General features: G+C 36.2%; 1 protein-coding gene across 1 annotated transcript in view; it reads left to right on the plus strand.

Moving 5' to 3' along the window:
* The window catches only part of DNA2 (DNA replication helicase/nuclease 2), a 48,225-nt gene extending 32,237 nt beyond the window's left edge, over positions 1 to 15,988 (plus strand). The window contains exons 14-21 of the mRNA XM_045783595.2: positions 578 to 802; positions 8,248 to 8,441; positions 8,534 to 8,623; positions 8,708 to 8,912; positions 11,372 to 11,461; positions 12,051 to 12,233; positions 14,050 to 14,196; positions 14,833 to 15,988. Of these exons, the coding sequence (XP_045639551.1) occupies positions 578 to 802; positions 8,248 to 8,441; positions 8,534 to 8,623; positions 8,708 to 8,912; positions 11,372 to 11,461; positions 12,051 to 12,233; positions 14,050 to 14,196; positions 14,833 to 14,901 (1,203 nt within the window). The 3' untranslated portion in view covers positions 14,902 to 15,988. The remainder of the gene's footprint in view (positions 1 to 577; positions 803 to 8,247; positions 8,442 to 8,533; positions 8,624 to 8,707; positions 8,913 to 11,371; positions 11,462 to 12,050; positions 12,234 to 14,049; positions 14,197 to 14,832) is intronic.
* Positions 15,989 to 17,731: the final 1,743 nt, after the last annotated feature.

Here is a 17,731-nt window from a genome sequence, read left to right on the forward strand (position 1 = left end):
AAGGCTTTATTTCAAATTAACCTTTTAGAAGGACATGAGAAATATAAATGCCAAATCACAAAAAGTTGTAATCATGTTGTAGATTTCTTGCATTTAGGATTGTCTGAGATCTCTTTCATTTGGTGTCATGTGTATCATTGTATGTTTTTCTTGCCTTAAAAAAATGATAAATTATACAGAGGTGGTTGAAATAGAGTTTTCTGGGATTTTTTTTTCCATGTCAGTAAATTTCTATACTAACCTTAGAATAATCATAATGATGGCAACAAATATTTATTGATTGATACTGTGTGCCAGGCACTATTCAAGTATGTACTGTGTACTCAATTTTATTATCACTAATAATATATTATTAACATACCATTAATTAATAAGATAATGCCATGTGATTTTCATGAAACATTTTGCCTTTATAATTTTTTTTTTTGCCTTTATAATTTTTTAAATACTTACCTTGGCTCAGCTCTAAGATATGCTTCCTATTAAGTTTTCTGATTCTATTTGAAAAATATAAGCATGTTAAAAATTATCTGGAATTAAAGGTAATGTTATTTTCCTTTCTTTTATTTATTCTTAGGTAAGAATTCTCTATGCCTGTGGTTTTAGTGTTTTGTTGACAAGCTACACACACTCTGCTGTTGACAATATTCTTTTGAAGTTAGCAAAGTTTAAAATAGGATTTTTGCGTTTGGGTCGGACTCAGAAGGTACATCAAGACATCCAGAAATTCACAGAGGAGGAAATTTGCAGATCCAAGTCCATTAAATCCTTAGCTCTTCTGGAAGAGCTCTACAACAGTCACGTAAGTACAGTTACTGCATAATAATGGCAGCAGTGATTTTTGTAGCCAGACCGAGTGGAGAAACAGCATTCTGGGAAATTCAGTCACATTGACCAGTTTTATTAATTTATAGTTTGCTGTTTGCTTTTGAACTGAAATGAGGTTTCTGTTTTATTATTCAGGGCTCCCATCTCCTAGTTTAAAATATCCTAGTTACAGAAAATGCTTGTTTCTCTCTACTCAACAACACTTCTGACACTAACTAGTGGAGTTAGTGCAGATTCCACAGTTTAGAGCTCAGCCCCTTTGTAAGATCACACCACCCACTTCAGTTCTAAGTTGTAACAACCAGCCCCCATCCTAGGGTTTGATAATTTGCTAGAATGGCTCACAGAATTCAAGTAAGTGCTTTACTTACTATATTACTGGATATACTATATAGGATGCAGTTCAGGAACAGCCAAATGGAAGAGATGCATAGGGTTAGGAATGTGGAAAGGGGTACGGAGCTTCCAGATGAACCACCCTCCCAGCACCATGATGTGTTCACCAACCCGGAAGCTCTCCAAACCCCTTTCTTTATTAGGGTTTTTATGGAAATTCCATCACTTAGGCACGATTGATTAAATCATTGGTGGTTGGTGATTAGCTCAATCCCTAGTCCCTCTCCCCTTCCCTAAGTAGAGGGGTGGGGGGAAGGGATGGCGCTGAAAGTTCTAACCCTTTAATCTGTAGGTTGGTTCCTCTGGCAACCAACCCCATCCTCTCATTAGCATAAACGCAGGTATGGTTGAAAAGGACTTAATATGAATAACAAAAGATATTCCTCTCTCGCGGAGCACTCAGGAAATTCCAAGGGTTTTAGGAGCTCTGTGTCCGGAACCCAGAGGAAGACAAACATGTATTATTATAATATCACACCTAGAAAATTTCTAATAATCAGGATGTTTTAGCCAGTTTGAATTCAAAGCAATGGTACATGAGCAGTTTAATGACAGGTTTTTCTAGACTTTGAGACTTTTGATATGGAGCCTAGTTTTTATTTTGTTATTTAATGTCTGTATTTTTCTGGGAAGTTTTTATTTTTTAAAGATTTTATTTTGGGGGCATCTGGGTGGCTTCCTCGATTAAGCATCTGCCTTTGGCTCAGGTCATAATCCCAGGGTCCTTCTTGTTTAGTGGGGAGTCTGCTACTCCCTCTCCCTCTGCCCCTCTACCTGCTTGTGTGCTCTCTCTCTCAAATAAATTAAATCTTTAAAAAAGAAAAAAAAAGATTTTATTTTTAAGTAATCTCTACACCCAACATGAACTTGAACTCATGACCCCAAGATCAAGTGTCATATACTCTACTGACTAAGCCAGCCATGCAACCCCCTGGGAGGTCTTAACTGATAGTTTGTCTTTGAAAAAAATCATCTAAAATAATTAAAATAAATTTAATAGGCTGTTCCTTCAATTCCTTTGTCTAATATCTATACCAGTTCTTGAAAAATTTTGAAGTGGCTAAGGTGTATATCTGATTAACTTTTTAAAAATTAAACTTATTATTTGAGGTAATTATAGATTTGCAAGCAGTAGTAAGAAATAATACAGAGAGATCATGTATATCCTTTGCCCATTGGTACCATCTTAAAAAACTAGTAAAATGTCATGCCCAGGATATTAACATTGATACAGTCCGGGTACAGCTCCATTACCACAAGTATCACTCATGTACTTTTACAACTATACCCACTTTGTTCCTGCCCCACCCCCTCCTGAACCCCTGATAACCACTTATCTGTTCTCTGATTTCTACAATTTTGTCATTTCAATAATGTTATATAAATGGGATCATACAGTATGTAACATTTTGGGGTTGGTGTTTTTCACTGAGTCTAATGCCCTGGAGATTTAGGTTGTTATGTGTGTAAATAGTTTGTTCATTTATGTTGGTGAGTAGTGTTCCATTGTATGGATGTACCACAGTTTGTTTAACCATTCACATGTTCAAAAACATCTGGATGAGTTTTGGCTATTAGGAATAAAGCTGCCTTAGACATTCATGTACAGGGTTTTGTGTGGACTTAGTCTGAGATAAATCCTCAGAGGTGCAATTTCTGGGTCATTTGGTAGTTGTATATTTAGTTTTTAGAGTTTTTGTTTTGTTTTGTTTTTTAAGTAATCTCTATGCCTAACATGGGGCTTGAACTCACACCTGCAAATTCAAGAATCACATGCTCTACAGACTGAGCCAGCCAGGTGCCCTACATGTTTAGTTTTTTTGAAAAATCTACCAAACTGGGACACCTGGGTGGCTCATTGGTTAAGTATCTGCCTTTGGCTCAGGTCATGATCTCAGGGTTCTGGGATTGAGTCACACATTGGGCTCCTTGCTTAGCAAGCAGCCTGCTTCTCCCTCTGCTCTGCCTGCCACTCCCCCAGCTTGTGCGTGCACGGTCTCTCTTTCTCTCTCTGTGAAATAAATAAAATCTTTTTTTTTTTTTAAAGATTTTATTTATTTATTTGACAGAGAGAGAGACAGCCAGCGAGAGAGGGAACACAAGCAGGGGGAGTGGGAGAGGAAGAAGCAGGCTCATAGCGGAAGAGCCTGATGTGGGGCTCGATCCCAGAACTCCGGGATCACGCCCTGAGCCGAAGGCAGACGCTTAACCGCTGTGCCACCCAGGCGCCCCAAATAAATAAAATCTTTCAAAAAAAAAAAAATCGACCAAACTGTTTTCCAAAGCAGCTGTAACATTTTACATTCCCACCAGCAATGTATGAGTGATCCTTGTCAGCATTTGGTGGAGTTACTGTTTTTTGTTTTGGACATTCTGATAGGTATATAATGCTACCTCATTGTGATTTTAATTTACATATCCCTATGATGGTTATTGATGTCTTCATGTGCTTGTTTGCTATTTCTGTATCCTCTTCACTGAAATGTCTCTTCCTGTCTGTTGCCCATTTGGATTGTGAGTTTTGAGAGTTCTTTATATATTCTTTATATAATATATATATATATTCTTTATATAATATATATATATTCTTTATATAATATATATATATTCTTTATATAATATATATATATTCTTTATATAATATATATATATTCTTTATATAATATATATATATTCTTTATATAATATATATATATTCTTTATATATATATATATATATATATATATAAAGATGTTAGTCCTTTAATGGATATATAATTTTTGAATGTTTTCTCCCACTCTGTAGTTTGTTTTTTTCATTTTCCTCATAGGGTCCTTTGCAGCAGAAAAGGTTTTAATTTTGATAGAGCGTAATATATAAATTTTTTGCTTTCATGCATTATGCTTTCAGTGTCAAGTTTAAAAACTGTCTACCTTTAGATGCTCAAAGTTTCTCCTGTGTTTTTTTCCTAAAAGTTTTATACTTTTAAGTTTTACATTCAAGTCTGTGACCATTTCAAGTCTATTTTTGTGTAATATGTGAGACTTAGGTCAAGGTACATTTTTTTGCCTATTGATGTCCAGTTGTTACAGCACCACTCCGTGAAAAACCATTCATCCCTCCATTGAGTTGCTTCTGCACCTGTGTTAAAAAACCCATGGCGCCTGGCTGGCTTAGTTGAAAGAGTATGTGACTCCTGATCTTGGGGTCATGAGTTTGAACCCCACATTGGGTGGATAGATTACTTAAATAAGTAAATATTTAAAAAAACCCAAAACATTGGGCATATTTGACTGATGCAAACATTCTCAACAGTATATTCACAAATCAAATTTAGCAGTGTATTGAAAGGTTTGTATGCTGTGAGGAATTGGGATTTATTCCCCCGAGGTAAGGATCATTCAGCAAGAAAATCTATCAATGTGATCCTCCATCCTTTAATTTTTAACATGCCTATATCATTAATAACATGCCTGTATCGTTAAATTTGAAGTGACTTTCTTATATAAAGTATATAGCTGGCTAGTGTTTTTTATCTACTCTGCCAATCTGTTTTTTAATTGTTTTGATCCCTGTCTTTTAAAATGTACATGGAACATATAGACCGTTTACATTCTGCATAAATATTGATACATGTTAGGGCTTAAGTCTGCCATTTTATTTTTTGTTTTATGTTTTCTATGGTTTTTGTTGTTGTTTGGTTGGTTGGTTTTTGTAATCTCCACACCGAATGTGGGCCTCAAACTCACAACCCTGAGATCAAGAGTCACATGTTCTACCAGCTGAGGTAGCCAAGCGCCCCTCTCTTTTTTGATTGTTTTCTTTTTCCTGCCTTATGGCTTACTTGGACATTTTTTAGAATTCCATTTTGATTTCTTTGTAGTGTTTTTGTGTGATCACTTTGAATAGCTTTATTGGATGCTCTATTGCTCTGTGCATTACATTCTATGTATATCTTATAGTCCACTGATTTTTGTCATTTTACTAGTGCTTATGAAGTTAGAAAGCTTACCTCCATTTATCGTCCCTTATCTTCTCCTGTTCATGATCGTCTTAGTATTTTTCCTGCATAGACTACGTCAGACTGTGTTTTAATTTTTGCTTTAACCATCAAATATAATTTGGAGGAAATGAAAAACCTATTGTATTTATCCATATTTTTGCTTACTATGTTCTTCCCTCCTGATGTTCCAAATTTCTGTTCTTTTATCATTTCCATTCTATTTAAAGATCTTCCTGTATCCATTCTTTTAGGGTAGTAGGTCAACTGGCAACAAATTCCCTTAGTTTTCCTTCATTGTGAGAATGGCTCAATTTCCCTTTCATTCCTGATGGATTGTTTTGTTAATTCTAGGATTCTGGGTAAATAATTCTTTTGGTACTGGAAAACTATTCTGCCACTTCTTTAAGGCTGTGATTTCTAATGAGAACTGTGCTAACATTTGAATTAGAATGTTTTTCCCCTATAGCAAGGTATTATTTTCTTGGGTTGCTTTCCAGACTTTTTTTTTTTTTTTTTTTTTAAGATTTATTTATTTATTTGAGAGAGAGAGAGCGTGCTTGAGTGGGAGGGGCAGAGGGAGATGGAATCCCTGAGTGCAGAGCCTGGCGTGGGGCTCCATCCCAAGACCCTGAGATCGTGACCTGAGCCAAAGGCAGATGCTTAACCAACTGAGCCACCCAGGCACCCCTCAGACGTTTTTCTCTTAGTTTTTAGAATTTTAATTATTGTGTGTCTCAGAGTGGTTTTTTTTTTTTCTATTTATCGTGTTTGAAGTTTTCTCAGCTTATTGTATCTATAGATTTAATATCTCTTGCCAAACTTAGGACGTTTTCAGCCATGATTGCTTCTAGTACTGTTTCAGTTCATCCCTCTTTTTTTCTTCTTCTAGGACTTTGAAGACAGAAATGTTTGATCTTTTGATTATTCCACAGATCTGTCAGGCTCTGTTCATTTTTATTTTTCTTTAGGCTATTTTCATGCTGTTATTCAGCCTGAATGATTTTTTTTCTGTGTCTCAGTTCACTGTATCTTTGCCCTGTCTGCTGCTGTTGAGTATGTAAAATTTCCATTTACTTTTTCTTTTATGCTCTATTTCTTTGTTGAGACTTTCTATTTTTTATTTGATTCAAGTATATTCATAGTTGCTCAATGAAACATTTTTATCATGGCTGCTTTAAAGTCTTTGTCATACACTCTTGATCTTGGGGTCATGAGTTCGAGTGCCACACTGGGTGTAGAGATTACTAAAAAAATAAACTTAAAAAAATAAAATTTTCATCATACAATTCTAACATCTCTGACATCCTTGGTGTTGGCATTTACTGAGTGTCTTTTTTTTTCATTCAGTTTGAAATTTTCCCAGTTATGTGGGTTGTTTTTTTTTTTTTAATGTATTTTTTTAAAAGATTTTATTTATTTCTTTATTTGACAGAGAGAGGAGAGCACAAGCAGCGGGAGAGGGAAAGGGAGAAGCAGGCTCCCCGCTAAGCATGGAGCCCAAAGCAGGGCTCAATCCCAGGACCCTGGGATCATGACCTGAGCTGAAGGTAGATGCTTAACCAACTGAGCCACCCAGGTGCCCCTGGTTATGTATATTTTATGATGAAACCTGAACATTTTGCATTATGTTATTTAAGACTTCAGTTTTAGCTGGCTTCCTCTGACACTACTCTGATAGGGCAAGAGGGTACACCACCTCATTACTGCCACGTGGGATTTGAAGTGCAGGTTCCCCTTTGGCCTCTTAACATGAAGGGTAGGGGCTCCTCATCACTGCTGGATAGGGATGGAAGTCTAGGTTCCCCACATGGTCTCCACTGACATTGTGGGGTGGGGTCTTTTATTATCATTCAGCAGGGATTAAAGTCCTGGCTCCCTATTTGGCCTTCTCTGTTACTGCCCCGGTAGGATATTGGAGTTCCTTTGCTGGCATCAGTGGGGCGAAAGACTAGTGTTTTCTGTGGTCTTTGGTTAGGGTAGAGTGGCTATTATATACAAGTTTTCTGTCTACTAGGCTTTCTCTTTTGTGTTACTTTTCTGTTACTTTTTTGTGACTTTCTGTTACGTTTTGGTCTGTGCTCATCAGCATTCCTGCGTTGTTAAATTCTTCAGCTCCAAAGTTGGGATATATGAGGGCCAAGGAAAACCCAGGGAAAAACTCTACTGTTCCTCAGGTCTCAAGGTCCCTAGGTGGTCTACCTTTTCTCCACCTTTCAGAGTTCTTATGTTTGTTTTATATATAATGTTTAGAGTTTTTAGTTGTACTTTGTGGGAGGAGTGAGGAAACGTACTCCAGTTTACCAGAAGTAAAGTCCTGATTGACATTTAAAAAAAATTATTGGGGGTGCCTGGGTGGCTCAGTTGGTTAAGCGGCTGCCTTCGGCTCAGGTCATGATCCCAGGGTCCTAGGATCGAGCCCTGCATTGGGCTACACCCTCTCCCTCTGTACTTTCTCTCTTGCTCTCTCTCAAGTAAATAAAAAAAAAATCTTAAAAAATAAAATTTAAAAAAATTAAAAAAATTTTTGGGGTGCCTGGCTGGCTCAGTCTGAAGAGCATGTGACTCCTGATCTCAGGGTCATGGGTTTGAGCCCAACAATGGGTGTAGAGATTACATAAATAAATAGAAATGTAAAAAAATAATTAACTTACTACCTCTTGAGTGTTTCATATTTCCATTTGGAAATATCCAAATTTGAGCATTGTTAGAGTGTCCACAAAATTTACTTGATCTTTCAATTTGTAGTAAAAAAATTAAATTTTTTTGCATACTATGAATGTTTCGGAATTAATATTGGGGGATTCCTGTTTGGGACAAAAATCTTTTTGAACCTTAAATTTAAAAAATGGCGGGGCACCTGGCTCACTCAGTTGGTAGAGCATGTAACTCTTGATCTTGGGGTTGTAAGTTCAAACCCCACACTGGGTGTAGAGATTACTTAAAAATAAAATCTTTTAAAAAATAAATAAAATAAAATATAGGAAAACAAGTTACATTTCTGTGATGTGTTAGATAACCCATCTATTTTCTTCCTTTTTAGCGTATAGTTGCAACAACATGTATGGGAATAAACCATCCAATATTTTCTCGTAAAACTTTTGATTTTTGTATTGTGGATGAAGCCTCTCAAATTAGCCAACCAGTCTGCCTAGGGCCACTTTTTTTTTCTCGGAGATTTGTGTTGGTGGGGGATCATCAGCAGCTTCCTCCCCTGGTGCTAAATCGTGAAGCAAGGTAAGCAGACACTGAAGTTTTGATTTTAAATTAGATTCTTCTTATGGGGCAGTTTCAGGGCACTGATAAGCCTGAATTTGATTTGTCGACAGAGCTCTTGGCATGAGTGAAAGCCTATTCAAGAGACTGGAGCAGAATGAGAATGCTGTTGTACAGTTAACTGTGCAGTACAGAATGAACAGGTATTTGTAAGTGAGTCAGCTGTGAGTGATTTTCATGTTTATTTTCATCTACCAAAACTAAAATTATTTTTGTAATTGCCTTAGTAAAATTATGTCCTTAAGTAATAAACTGACATACGAAGGAAAGCTGGAGTGTGGATCAGACAAAGTGGCCAACGCAGTGATCAACCTACCTAACTTTAAAGATGTAAAGCTGGAACTGGAATTTTATGCTGATTATTCTGAAAACCCTTGGATGATTGGAGTATTTGAGCCAAACAATCCTGTTTGTTTTCTTAATACGGACAAGGTAAGAAAAAAAAAAAACCCTGAATATTTTCTTCGTTTTTTTTCTCCTTTTGTCCTATTATTTAAATTCTTCAGTTTTTAATAGCGAATGGTTTAATAGAGCTCAATTAAAACTAGTGTATTTCTTATACTTCAACGCAAAAGAATCTTTTCTTTCTATAGAGCCAGTATCTTTGGAAGGAGGTTTATTCTGGGGATTAATAGATGTCAAAACTGACTTTTGAAGTAGGAAAGCTAGAAAGTGAACTCAAGTGTATAATTACATTTCTTAGAAAAGAAATTGGCATCGATATTATCAAAGCCTGGGTTTACAGATGGAGACTTTATTTTCTAGGGCAGTTTTAGGTTCACAGCAAAATTGAGCTTGACAGTACAGATATTTATTACCTCCTACCTCCACATATGCACATAAAGATCTCTTTACAAACTTATGATTAAACAAAACTCTTCACAAGGACTTTAAATGACTTGATTCTTATTTCTAGAAACTAAGAACAAGGTTTTGACCATGTTATTTCTACAGTTTGTTTTTATGTAGTGCTTCTCAGCATTGATTTGGAAGTCTTTACATGACTTCAGATAAAAAATAGTGACCAGGGACACCTGGGTGGCTCAGTTGGTTAAGTGTCTGCTGTCAGCTCAGGTCATGATCCCAGAGTCCTGGGATTGAGTCTCACATTGGGCTCCCTGCGTGTGCTCTCTCTCTCTCTCTGGTGAATAAATAAAATCTTAAAAAAAATTATATGTATGCATATTACTATAAAATAATTATGTCTTTTTTTATTATGATGGGTGGTTATTAAAAATAGGGCCCCACTCGCAGGGGCACCTGGCTGGCTTAGTCAGTAGAGCATGTGACTCTTGATCTCAGGGTCGTGAATTCAAGACCCATGTTGGGCACAGAGTTTACTTTAAAAATAAATAAAATAGGGCCCACTGTGTGTGCCATGATGGAATTTTCATTCTCTTGGATATTGCCCTTAGTATTTCAGGTTCAAGGATTAACAAGTAGGGGCAGGTGGGCTCTGTGAAATTTTTTCAGTAAACTGACCTCACAAAATGACTGCATTTAGAAACCTCAATTCCAATTTAATAGTTATAATTTGCAATTATTTACCTCACCAATGACCACTCAGATTCTTTGTTTTTGCTACTTAGATTTCTTCTTTCTTAGCATCAGGATTCCAAATAAAAAAAAAAATTTTTTTTTTTTTACGATTTTATTTATTTGGATGCCTGGGTAGCTCAGTAGGTTAAGCGTCTGCCTTTGGCTCATTTCATATTCCTGGGATCAAGTTCCACATCAGGCTCCCTGCTCGGCAGGGAGCCTGCTTCTCCCTCTACCCCCCCCCCCCCACTTGTGCTCTCTCTCTCTCATGCTGTCTCATTCTCTCTCAAATAAATTTTGAAAAATAGTTTTTATTTATTTATTTGAAAGAGAGAGCACAAGTAGGCAGAGGAGCAGAAGGAGAGGGAGAAGCAGACTGCCCGCTAATTGGGGAATGATGCTGGGCTCGATCCCAGGACCCTGAGATCTCAATCCCAGGATCCCAACATCATGACCTGAGCCAAAGGCAGATGCTTAGCTGACTGAGCCACCCAAGTGCCCCCAAATAAAAGGTATTAAAAATAATCAAAATTGGGGTCTTGGCTGGCCCAGTCAGTAGAGTGTGCAACTCTTGATCTCAGGGTTGTGAGTTCAGGCCCCATGTTGGGCATGGAGCCTACGTTAGAAAGTTAAAAAATAAATAAATAAAAATAATCAGGATTACTTCAGGGTATGGTAGAACCTGGGGAACTTTATTTGCTCCATTATTTGTATGAAAGGCAACAAGAAAATGGAAAGAACACAGATATTAGAGCCAGATCCAAGTTTGAATCCTAGTGCTGTGATTTACTGTGAGGCGTTGGGCAAGTTACTTATCTTTTCTGGCCTTTGAACTTGTAAGCTAGTGATAACAAAGTGAAGTATATGAAGCCCAATGTGTGGTTGGCTCTTAGAAAGATTTTATTTTATTTGTTTTTTAAGATTTTATTTACTTATATGACAGGGAGAGAGCTGGAGAGCAATGGCAGGGGGAACGTCAGAAGGAGAGGGAGAAGCAGGCTCCCCGCTGAGCTGGGAGCCTGATTTGGGGCTCAATCCCTGGACTCTGGGATTATGACCTGAGCCGAAGGCAGTCGCTTAACCAACTGAGCCACCCAGGCTCCCTCTTAGAAAGATTTTAATCTGAACTGAAGGATGTTTAAGATGGGTTGCTTCTGGGTGGCTTTCTGAAGGTGGCTACTGTCATTAATTTTTGTTGATTCTTTTACCTTCAGCCTTCCTTCCTTCCTTCCTTTTTCTTGTACCTTCGACTTTTAAAATGAAGATATTTTTCATTTGTCTCCACAGCTGGTAGCGTTTTCTCCACGGCTACCTGTGTACTGACCATATTCTTAATTCTTTTTTCTATTTAGGTTCCAGCACCAGAACAAGTTGAAAAGGGTGGCGTGAGCAATATAACAGAAGCCAAGCTAATAGTTTTCCTGACCTCTGTTTTTATTAAGGTAATTTAGAATTTAATTTTGAGGGCTAACAAATATTAAGATGAAGTGTAATATGATGTTAGAATGCAAAGAACTTAGACCTAGCATTAATCCTTGTTCATTAAGATGAGAGGACTAAAGCCCTATTTTGGGAAAATCATCTAAGATGTAATTTTTTATAATGGCATTTTGGGTTTCCATTTAGGGTAATTTTTTGTAACATCAGATAATTCCGATTGTGTCAATATGGGGTTGAGTCAGTGTGATTGGGGATTGGAAACTTCAGTGTAAGGGACAGCAGAAAGTGTAATATATTTCTTTGTGCTTCCCGCCCCCCCCCCCCCCCCCGTGGCAGCACTGTTCTAGTGGCATGCAAACCATTATACTGTCATCAATCTATAGAAATCAAGAGAGCATTGTTTGAGGAAATTATTAAATTAACAGAGACATGGATACAGACTTAGAGCAAATAAATTGTATTTATGCAACAAGATGATCTGTTATAAACAATCGGGTACATTATGTAAACATGTAATTTAATAAATTTAGTAAAGTTTAAATAACAAAAATCAGGATTTTCATTATTTCATTGTGTTTCTTTTCTGTTTAGGCTGGATGTAAACCCTCTGATATTGGTATCATTGCACCCTACAGACAGCAGTTAAAGATCATCAATGATTTATTGTTCCATTCTTCTCTCAGGATGGTCGAAGTTAACACTGTAGACAAATACCAAGGAAGAGACAAAAGTATCATTCTGGTATCTTTTGTTAGAAGTAATAAGGATGGACCTGTGAGTTCATTGTATTTTCTGCTGATTTGTTTGGGACATTTTTTTTCTTTTCTTTTTTTTAGGTTGTGGTAAAGACCCCATGTAATATAAAATTTAAGGTCATACTGTTTTTAAGTATACAGTTCTGTGGTGTTAAGTATACGCACAGAGTTGTGCAGCAGATCTCTGGTACTTTTTCATTTTGCAAAAGTGAAGGTCTATACCCACGAATAACAACCCTCTAGTTCCCTCTCCCTCCAGTCCCTGGCAATCACCATTCTGCTCCCTGTCTCTGAATTTGACTACCATAGTCATCTCATATAAGTGGAATTATACAGTATTTGTTTGTTTTAAGATTTTATTTATTTGAGACAGAGAGAGGGAGAGTGTGCTCGATCACAAGCAATGGGGAGGGGCAGAGGGAGAGGGAGAAGCAGACTCCCCACTGATCCCAGGACCCCGGGATCATAACCTGGGCCGAAGGCAGACACTTAACCGACTGAGCCACCCAGGTGCCCCAGTATTTGTCCTTTTGTAACTGGCTTATTTCATACAGCGTGGTGTCCTTGAGGGCCATCCATGTTGTAATATGTATCAGAATTTTGTTTCTTTTTAAGGCTGGATAATATTCCATTGCATGTATAGGGCATATTTTGTTTATTCCTCCATCACGGGATACTTGGACTACTTCTATAATATGGCTATTTTAAATAATGCTGCAATAAACATAGGGGTGCGTACATCCTTTTGAATTAATGTTTTTGTATTCTTTGGGTAAATACCCCGTAGTGGAATTACTGAATCATATGGTAATTCTATTTTTAATTTTTTTTTTTTAAAGAATTTATTTATTTATTCAACAGAGATAGAGACAGCCAGCGAGAGAGGGAACACAAGCAGGGGGAGTGGGAGAGGAAGAAGCAGGCTCCTAGCGGAGGAGCCTGATGTGGGGCTCGATCCCGTAACGCCGGGATCACGCCCTGAGCCGAAGGCAGACGCTTAACCGCTGTGCCACCCAGGCGCCCCCTATTTTTAATTTTTTGAGGAGCCTCCATACTGTTTCCCACCGTGGCTGCACCAGTTTGCATTGCCCCCAACAATGCATGAGGGGTCCTTTTTTTCCACATCTTTGTTTCTTGTGTTTTTGATTTTAGCCATTCTGACAGGTGTGGGGTGATAGCTCATTATGGCTTTGATTTGCATTTCCTTGATGATGAATGATTTTCTCATGTATGTCTTCTTTGGAGAAATGTCTGTTCATGTCTTCTGCCCATTGTTTAATTTGGATTATTTGCGTTATTTTGGTTTTGAGTTGTATACAATTTGTGTTTTTTGGGGGGTAAGTGTAATTCCTTTCCTTTAGGCATATACAAACAGATATGAATCAGTATTCATATTTCCCCCCCCCTTTTTTTTTTAACACAAAAGGTAATATATATACTCTAATGGACTCTGCTTTTTTCACTTAATAAAATAGCTTGGAGATCTTTCCATACCAATACACAGAAAGAGACTTCACTGTATTCTTACAGTTGCATAGTTTTCTATTATACATACGTGTCATGGTATATTTAACCACTCCCCTGAGTCTAGGGCTATTACAAGTTTTTATTACAGTTACCTTAAATTATGGCTTGGAAATTGCACTCAAGATAAAATATTTGGAATCTGGCATTGTGGGCAAGTTTTTCCAACTGTCCATAGAATTTTAAATGTGTCAATGAATCTTTTTTGGAATATATGCTTAAAGTAGGGAAATAGTTCACAACGAACTGTGTTCTTTGCCAGAACAAACTTAAATGTGTAAGAAAACTCAAATAATTAAAAATTATTTCAGCTTGGTGAACTCCTGAAAGATTGGCGACGTCTTAATGTTGCTATAACCAGAGCCAAACATAAACTGATTCTCCTGGGATGTGTGCCCTCACTGAACCGCTATCCTCCTTTGGGAAAGTTACTTCATCATCTAAAGTCGGAAAAATTGATATCCTTTTTGTTTTGCATATGGTCACATCTGTGCTATTGTGAGTACTTGATTTATGCACTTATCTAAATTAAAACTTAATGTTTTGTGTTCTCCATGGGCACATTTCAGAGACCTGATCCTACAAAGGAAAAAGAGAAAACAATTCACAGGAAGTAATTTTAAGCAAAAAGTGAAATAATAAAGGTGATGGAGAAGGATATTTTGTGAAGTGAGAAAGGAGAAGAAAAGGGACTTGATTTGCTGCCCTACGAGCAGGGTACATGTTTCCTAGAATGTATCTAGGGAAAGTGGTTACCCCTTCTGGTTCTTCTCACCCTAATTTATAACCCCCCCCTTTTTTTAATCTAGGAGAAAGCATGAAAATTTTAAAAAAATTAAGAGAATTAAAAAATAGAGAATTATTCCTTGTCAATTGTAGATTATGATTAAAATAAATCATCTTTAAAAAATTATATGAAGGTCTTTGGCTAAGATACATAAACCTTATTGTTTAAGTACATTATTATCCCTAGAATACCATAAAAATTTTTTTCAGCAGTCCTGTGAACCAAATTACAAAATGTTAAATAATGTCATAAACGTTTTTGTGCAATTCCATTTTTTGTAAAGTATATCTTCCTTAATTTATTTTACATCATGGATCTTCCATCAGAGGAACATGAAAGTCTTTGTCATGTATTGGGTGATTTTCAAAGAAGATAAAGCACTGATTTCCTTGATTTCTCAAACTGGTATATGGGATCTCCTCTAAATATTCCCTGTTGTTTGCAATTTGGATATGCTGTGAAAGCAGTGCCTGGTTAGACTGAGAAGATCACTTTTATCCCAAGGGTATGAAATGGTGTAAATGTACTTTATTGAGAGTTCCAGTTTTTTGTTTTATTTATTTATTTTTTCGTTATAATCTTGTTAAAGTTCTATCACTGTGTAAAATTTAACACACTATTAATTTTTTCAGTATAGGTGTACCCAAAACTGAAAAGTCTATGTTTTGTATGTAGTATGAATGAATGTGTTTTTGTGTGACCTAGAAAGAGTTTGATAAATTTTTACCAGCTTTAATGATAGATTAACTTTTGGATCTGAGAAACTTTAAGTCTAAAATTTCAATACTGATTTGATTTTGTAGGTTTTTATCATATTTTGTTTATTTAAGAGATTAGGTAAAGAAAGTTTTTATCACTTGAGCACAATCTTGTGATGATGAGAACACAGGTGTGATTCTTTTCTGTGTTTTGAGGTCTGTGATTGAAAGGCCATTTTGCTGGGTTTTTCTCCTGACTGTTGCTTTTTGGTATAAGGTACATTTTCACTTTAAACCTAGGGTTTTAAATTATTACTTATAAGTTGATTATTTCCAATTAATTTCTGATTCCCATTTCTCGCTTGTTATTTTTAGTATTCAGTATTCTGCAGGTTTTGATATAAAAGAAAATTTTTTTTGAGTTTTGTTTGCTGAATCGATGACAAATGAAAAAGGTATATCCCTATTTTCACCTATTGTTCATATGCCCCCTTTGTTTTGAGACACTACTCAGTTTTCTCAGTTTTTTTGAGTAAAGATATTTTTGTGAATCAGAATTACCTCTCAGTGCTTAGTTAAGCATATGGTGACCAATTTTAACCTCAGTGTATCTATCTTTGGTTGAGGGGGCAGATATTTCTTTCTCTCAAAGTTGTTTTTTCTTTTTTTGCATGAATGCAAAATATGTTAAAATTGTTGTTTCTACCTCACATGTGTTTTAAAAATTACTTGCAGTTTTTTTATTAAATAAATAGTTTTCTACTATTAGGCCTTACTGTGTCAGTTATTAATCTTGAATAATAATTAAGTTCAGAGTTGTCCAGCATTTTTTTCAAGTAGTTAAAAAGTCAAATGTTGATAATGTTCTAAAGCTGCATATAAGTACTGTTATAATAGCATAAAAATAAAAATCATTCTTTTGTCAGGGAAAAAAATCAGAAAAGGCTTGAAGGTAGCATATTAAAGTCTGGTGAAGACTGGGTAGAATTTCATAAATTGTAGTGGAGGAATAGACAAATCTAGATAGACGGTACAACAGATGGGAAAAGGAAAGGACATATACAGGGAACAGCAGAAATAATTACAAGAAATATACAGAGAAGTATTAGAGACCATGGGTTACAAACTATGTTTCCCAACCTGTTACTGGCACACGAAAGCAATTTTAATAGGTTGCAACAAGCTTTGTTTTCAATGGAATAGAGTAGAAAATATTAGGGTGTATCACATATAAAAAATACACAAAAGTGTACCCATATTCAATAGGTAGAAGATTTTGCTACAGTTGTTTTCAACGTCCTTTTCTTTTTTCCTTTGCTGAGATGTTTTAAAGCAAATTCTAGATATCATTTAATTTCACTGCTATACTTCAGTATGTGATGAGCTTTTAAAAAATAGTATTTTTGTTACATGATGATACTAGTAAGTTTAAAAACCCAGATTGTTAGCTTTAGTAAATCCAGGGCTCAGAATAGATTAATATTCCACTTAAACCCTGTTAATTTGGTTTAAACATAGACATTTAATTCCACTTCTGTTCAACATAAGGGGACTGGAGTATCCAGCAAATGTATATTTTGGAACTTAAGAATATCTACCTCAGAGGGAGAATTTATTTGTTTATTTATTTGCTTGCTTGCTTTAAATAAAACTGGTTTATTGCTGAATTAAATTTCTTTCCTACCTGTTACCTATGAAGTCACTGGGGGAAAAGCAATCTAGGAAATAAAGCTCTTTTCCTTTGTTCTCGTGGTTCTATAAATACATACTTAATTTTATTTGCTTTTTTAAATGCACGTAGAATACAAATACTTCCTTTTTTACCCATTGGAGAGAAGAAAAATGAACAAGTCAGTCATATTTCAATATTTAATAGCAAGATGGAAGGGGTTAGACTTGCAATGAGTTTTAGATTCCTTGCAACACTAAGAACCTCCTTTATTTTGAGCTTATGAAAATTGACCCTACTTTTGTATTGGTTCAAATTCTGGTTCCGTCACTTAGTTTTCCTGGTTATTTAACCTTTCAGAGTTTAGTTTAATCTGCAAAGTGGAGACAATTCCACCATCATGGGGTGGTTTTGAAAATGAAGAGATTTTGGCCTAGGAGCTGATGCACAATTGCATGCTCACTGATACTAGAGGGGGTATGAAAGATCAATGGTGAAAGGATAATGGGATAGTTGAAATTTGATCCTGTTCCACATCATTCACTAAAATCAATTCTGGGTGCAATAACAGGCCTAAATATGAAAGATAAAGCTTTGTAACCCTTTTTAAAAAAGATTTTATTTCCTACCCCTGAAACAAATAATACATTATATACTAAATTTTTAATAAGGATTTTATTTATTTTTAGAGAGAGCATGTGCAGGGGGAGGGGCAGAGGGTGAGGGAAAGGGAGAGACTCTCCAGCACACTCCCTGCTGAGTGTGGAGCCCAACAACAGGGTACTTGATCTCATGACCGCGAGATCATGACCTAAGCCAAAATCAAGAGTTGGTCACTT

Source organism: Ursus americanus, chromosome 6 (assembly GCF_024610735.1).
Source record: "Ursus americanus isolate L20-20 chromosome 6, mUrsAme1.1.p, whole genome shotgun sequence".
Classification (NCBI taxonomy): domain Eukaryota; kingdom Metazoa; phylum Chordata; class Mammalia; order Carnivora; family Ursidae; genus Ursus; species Ursus americanus.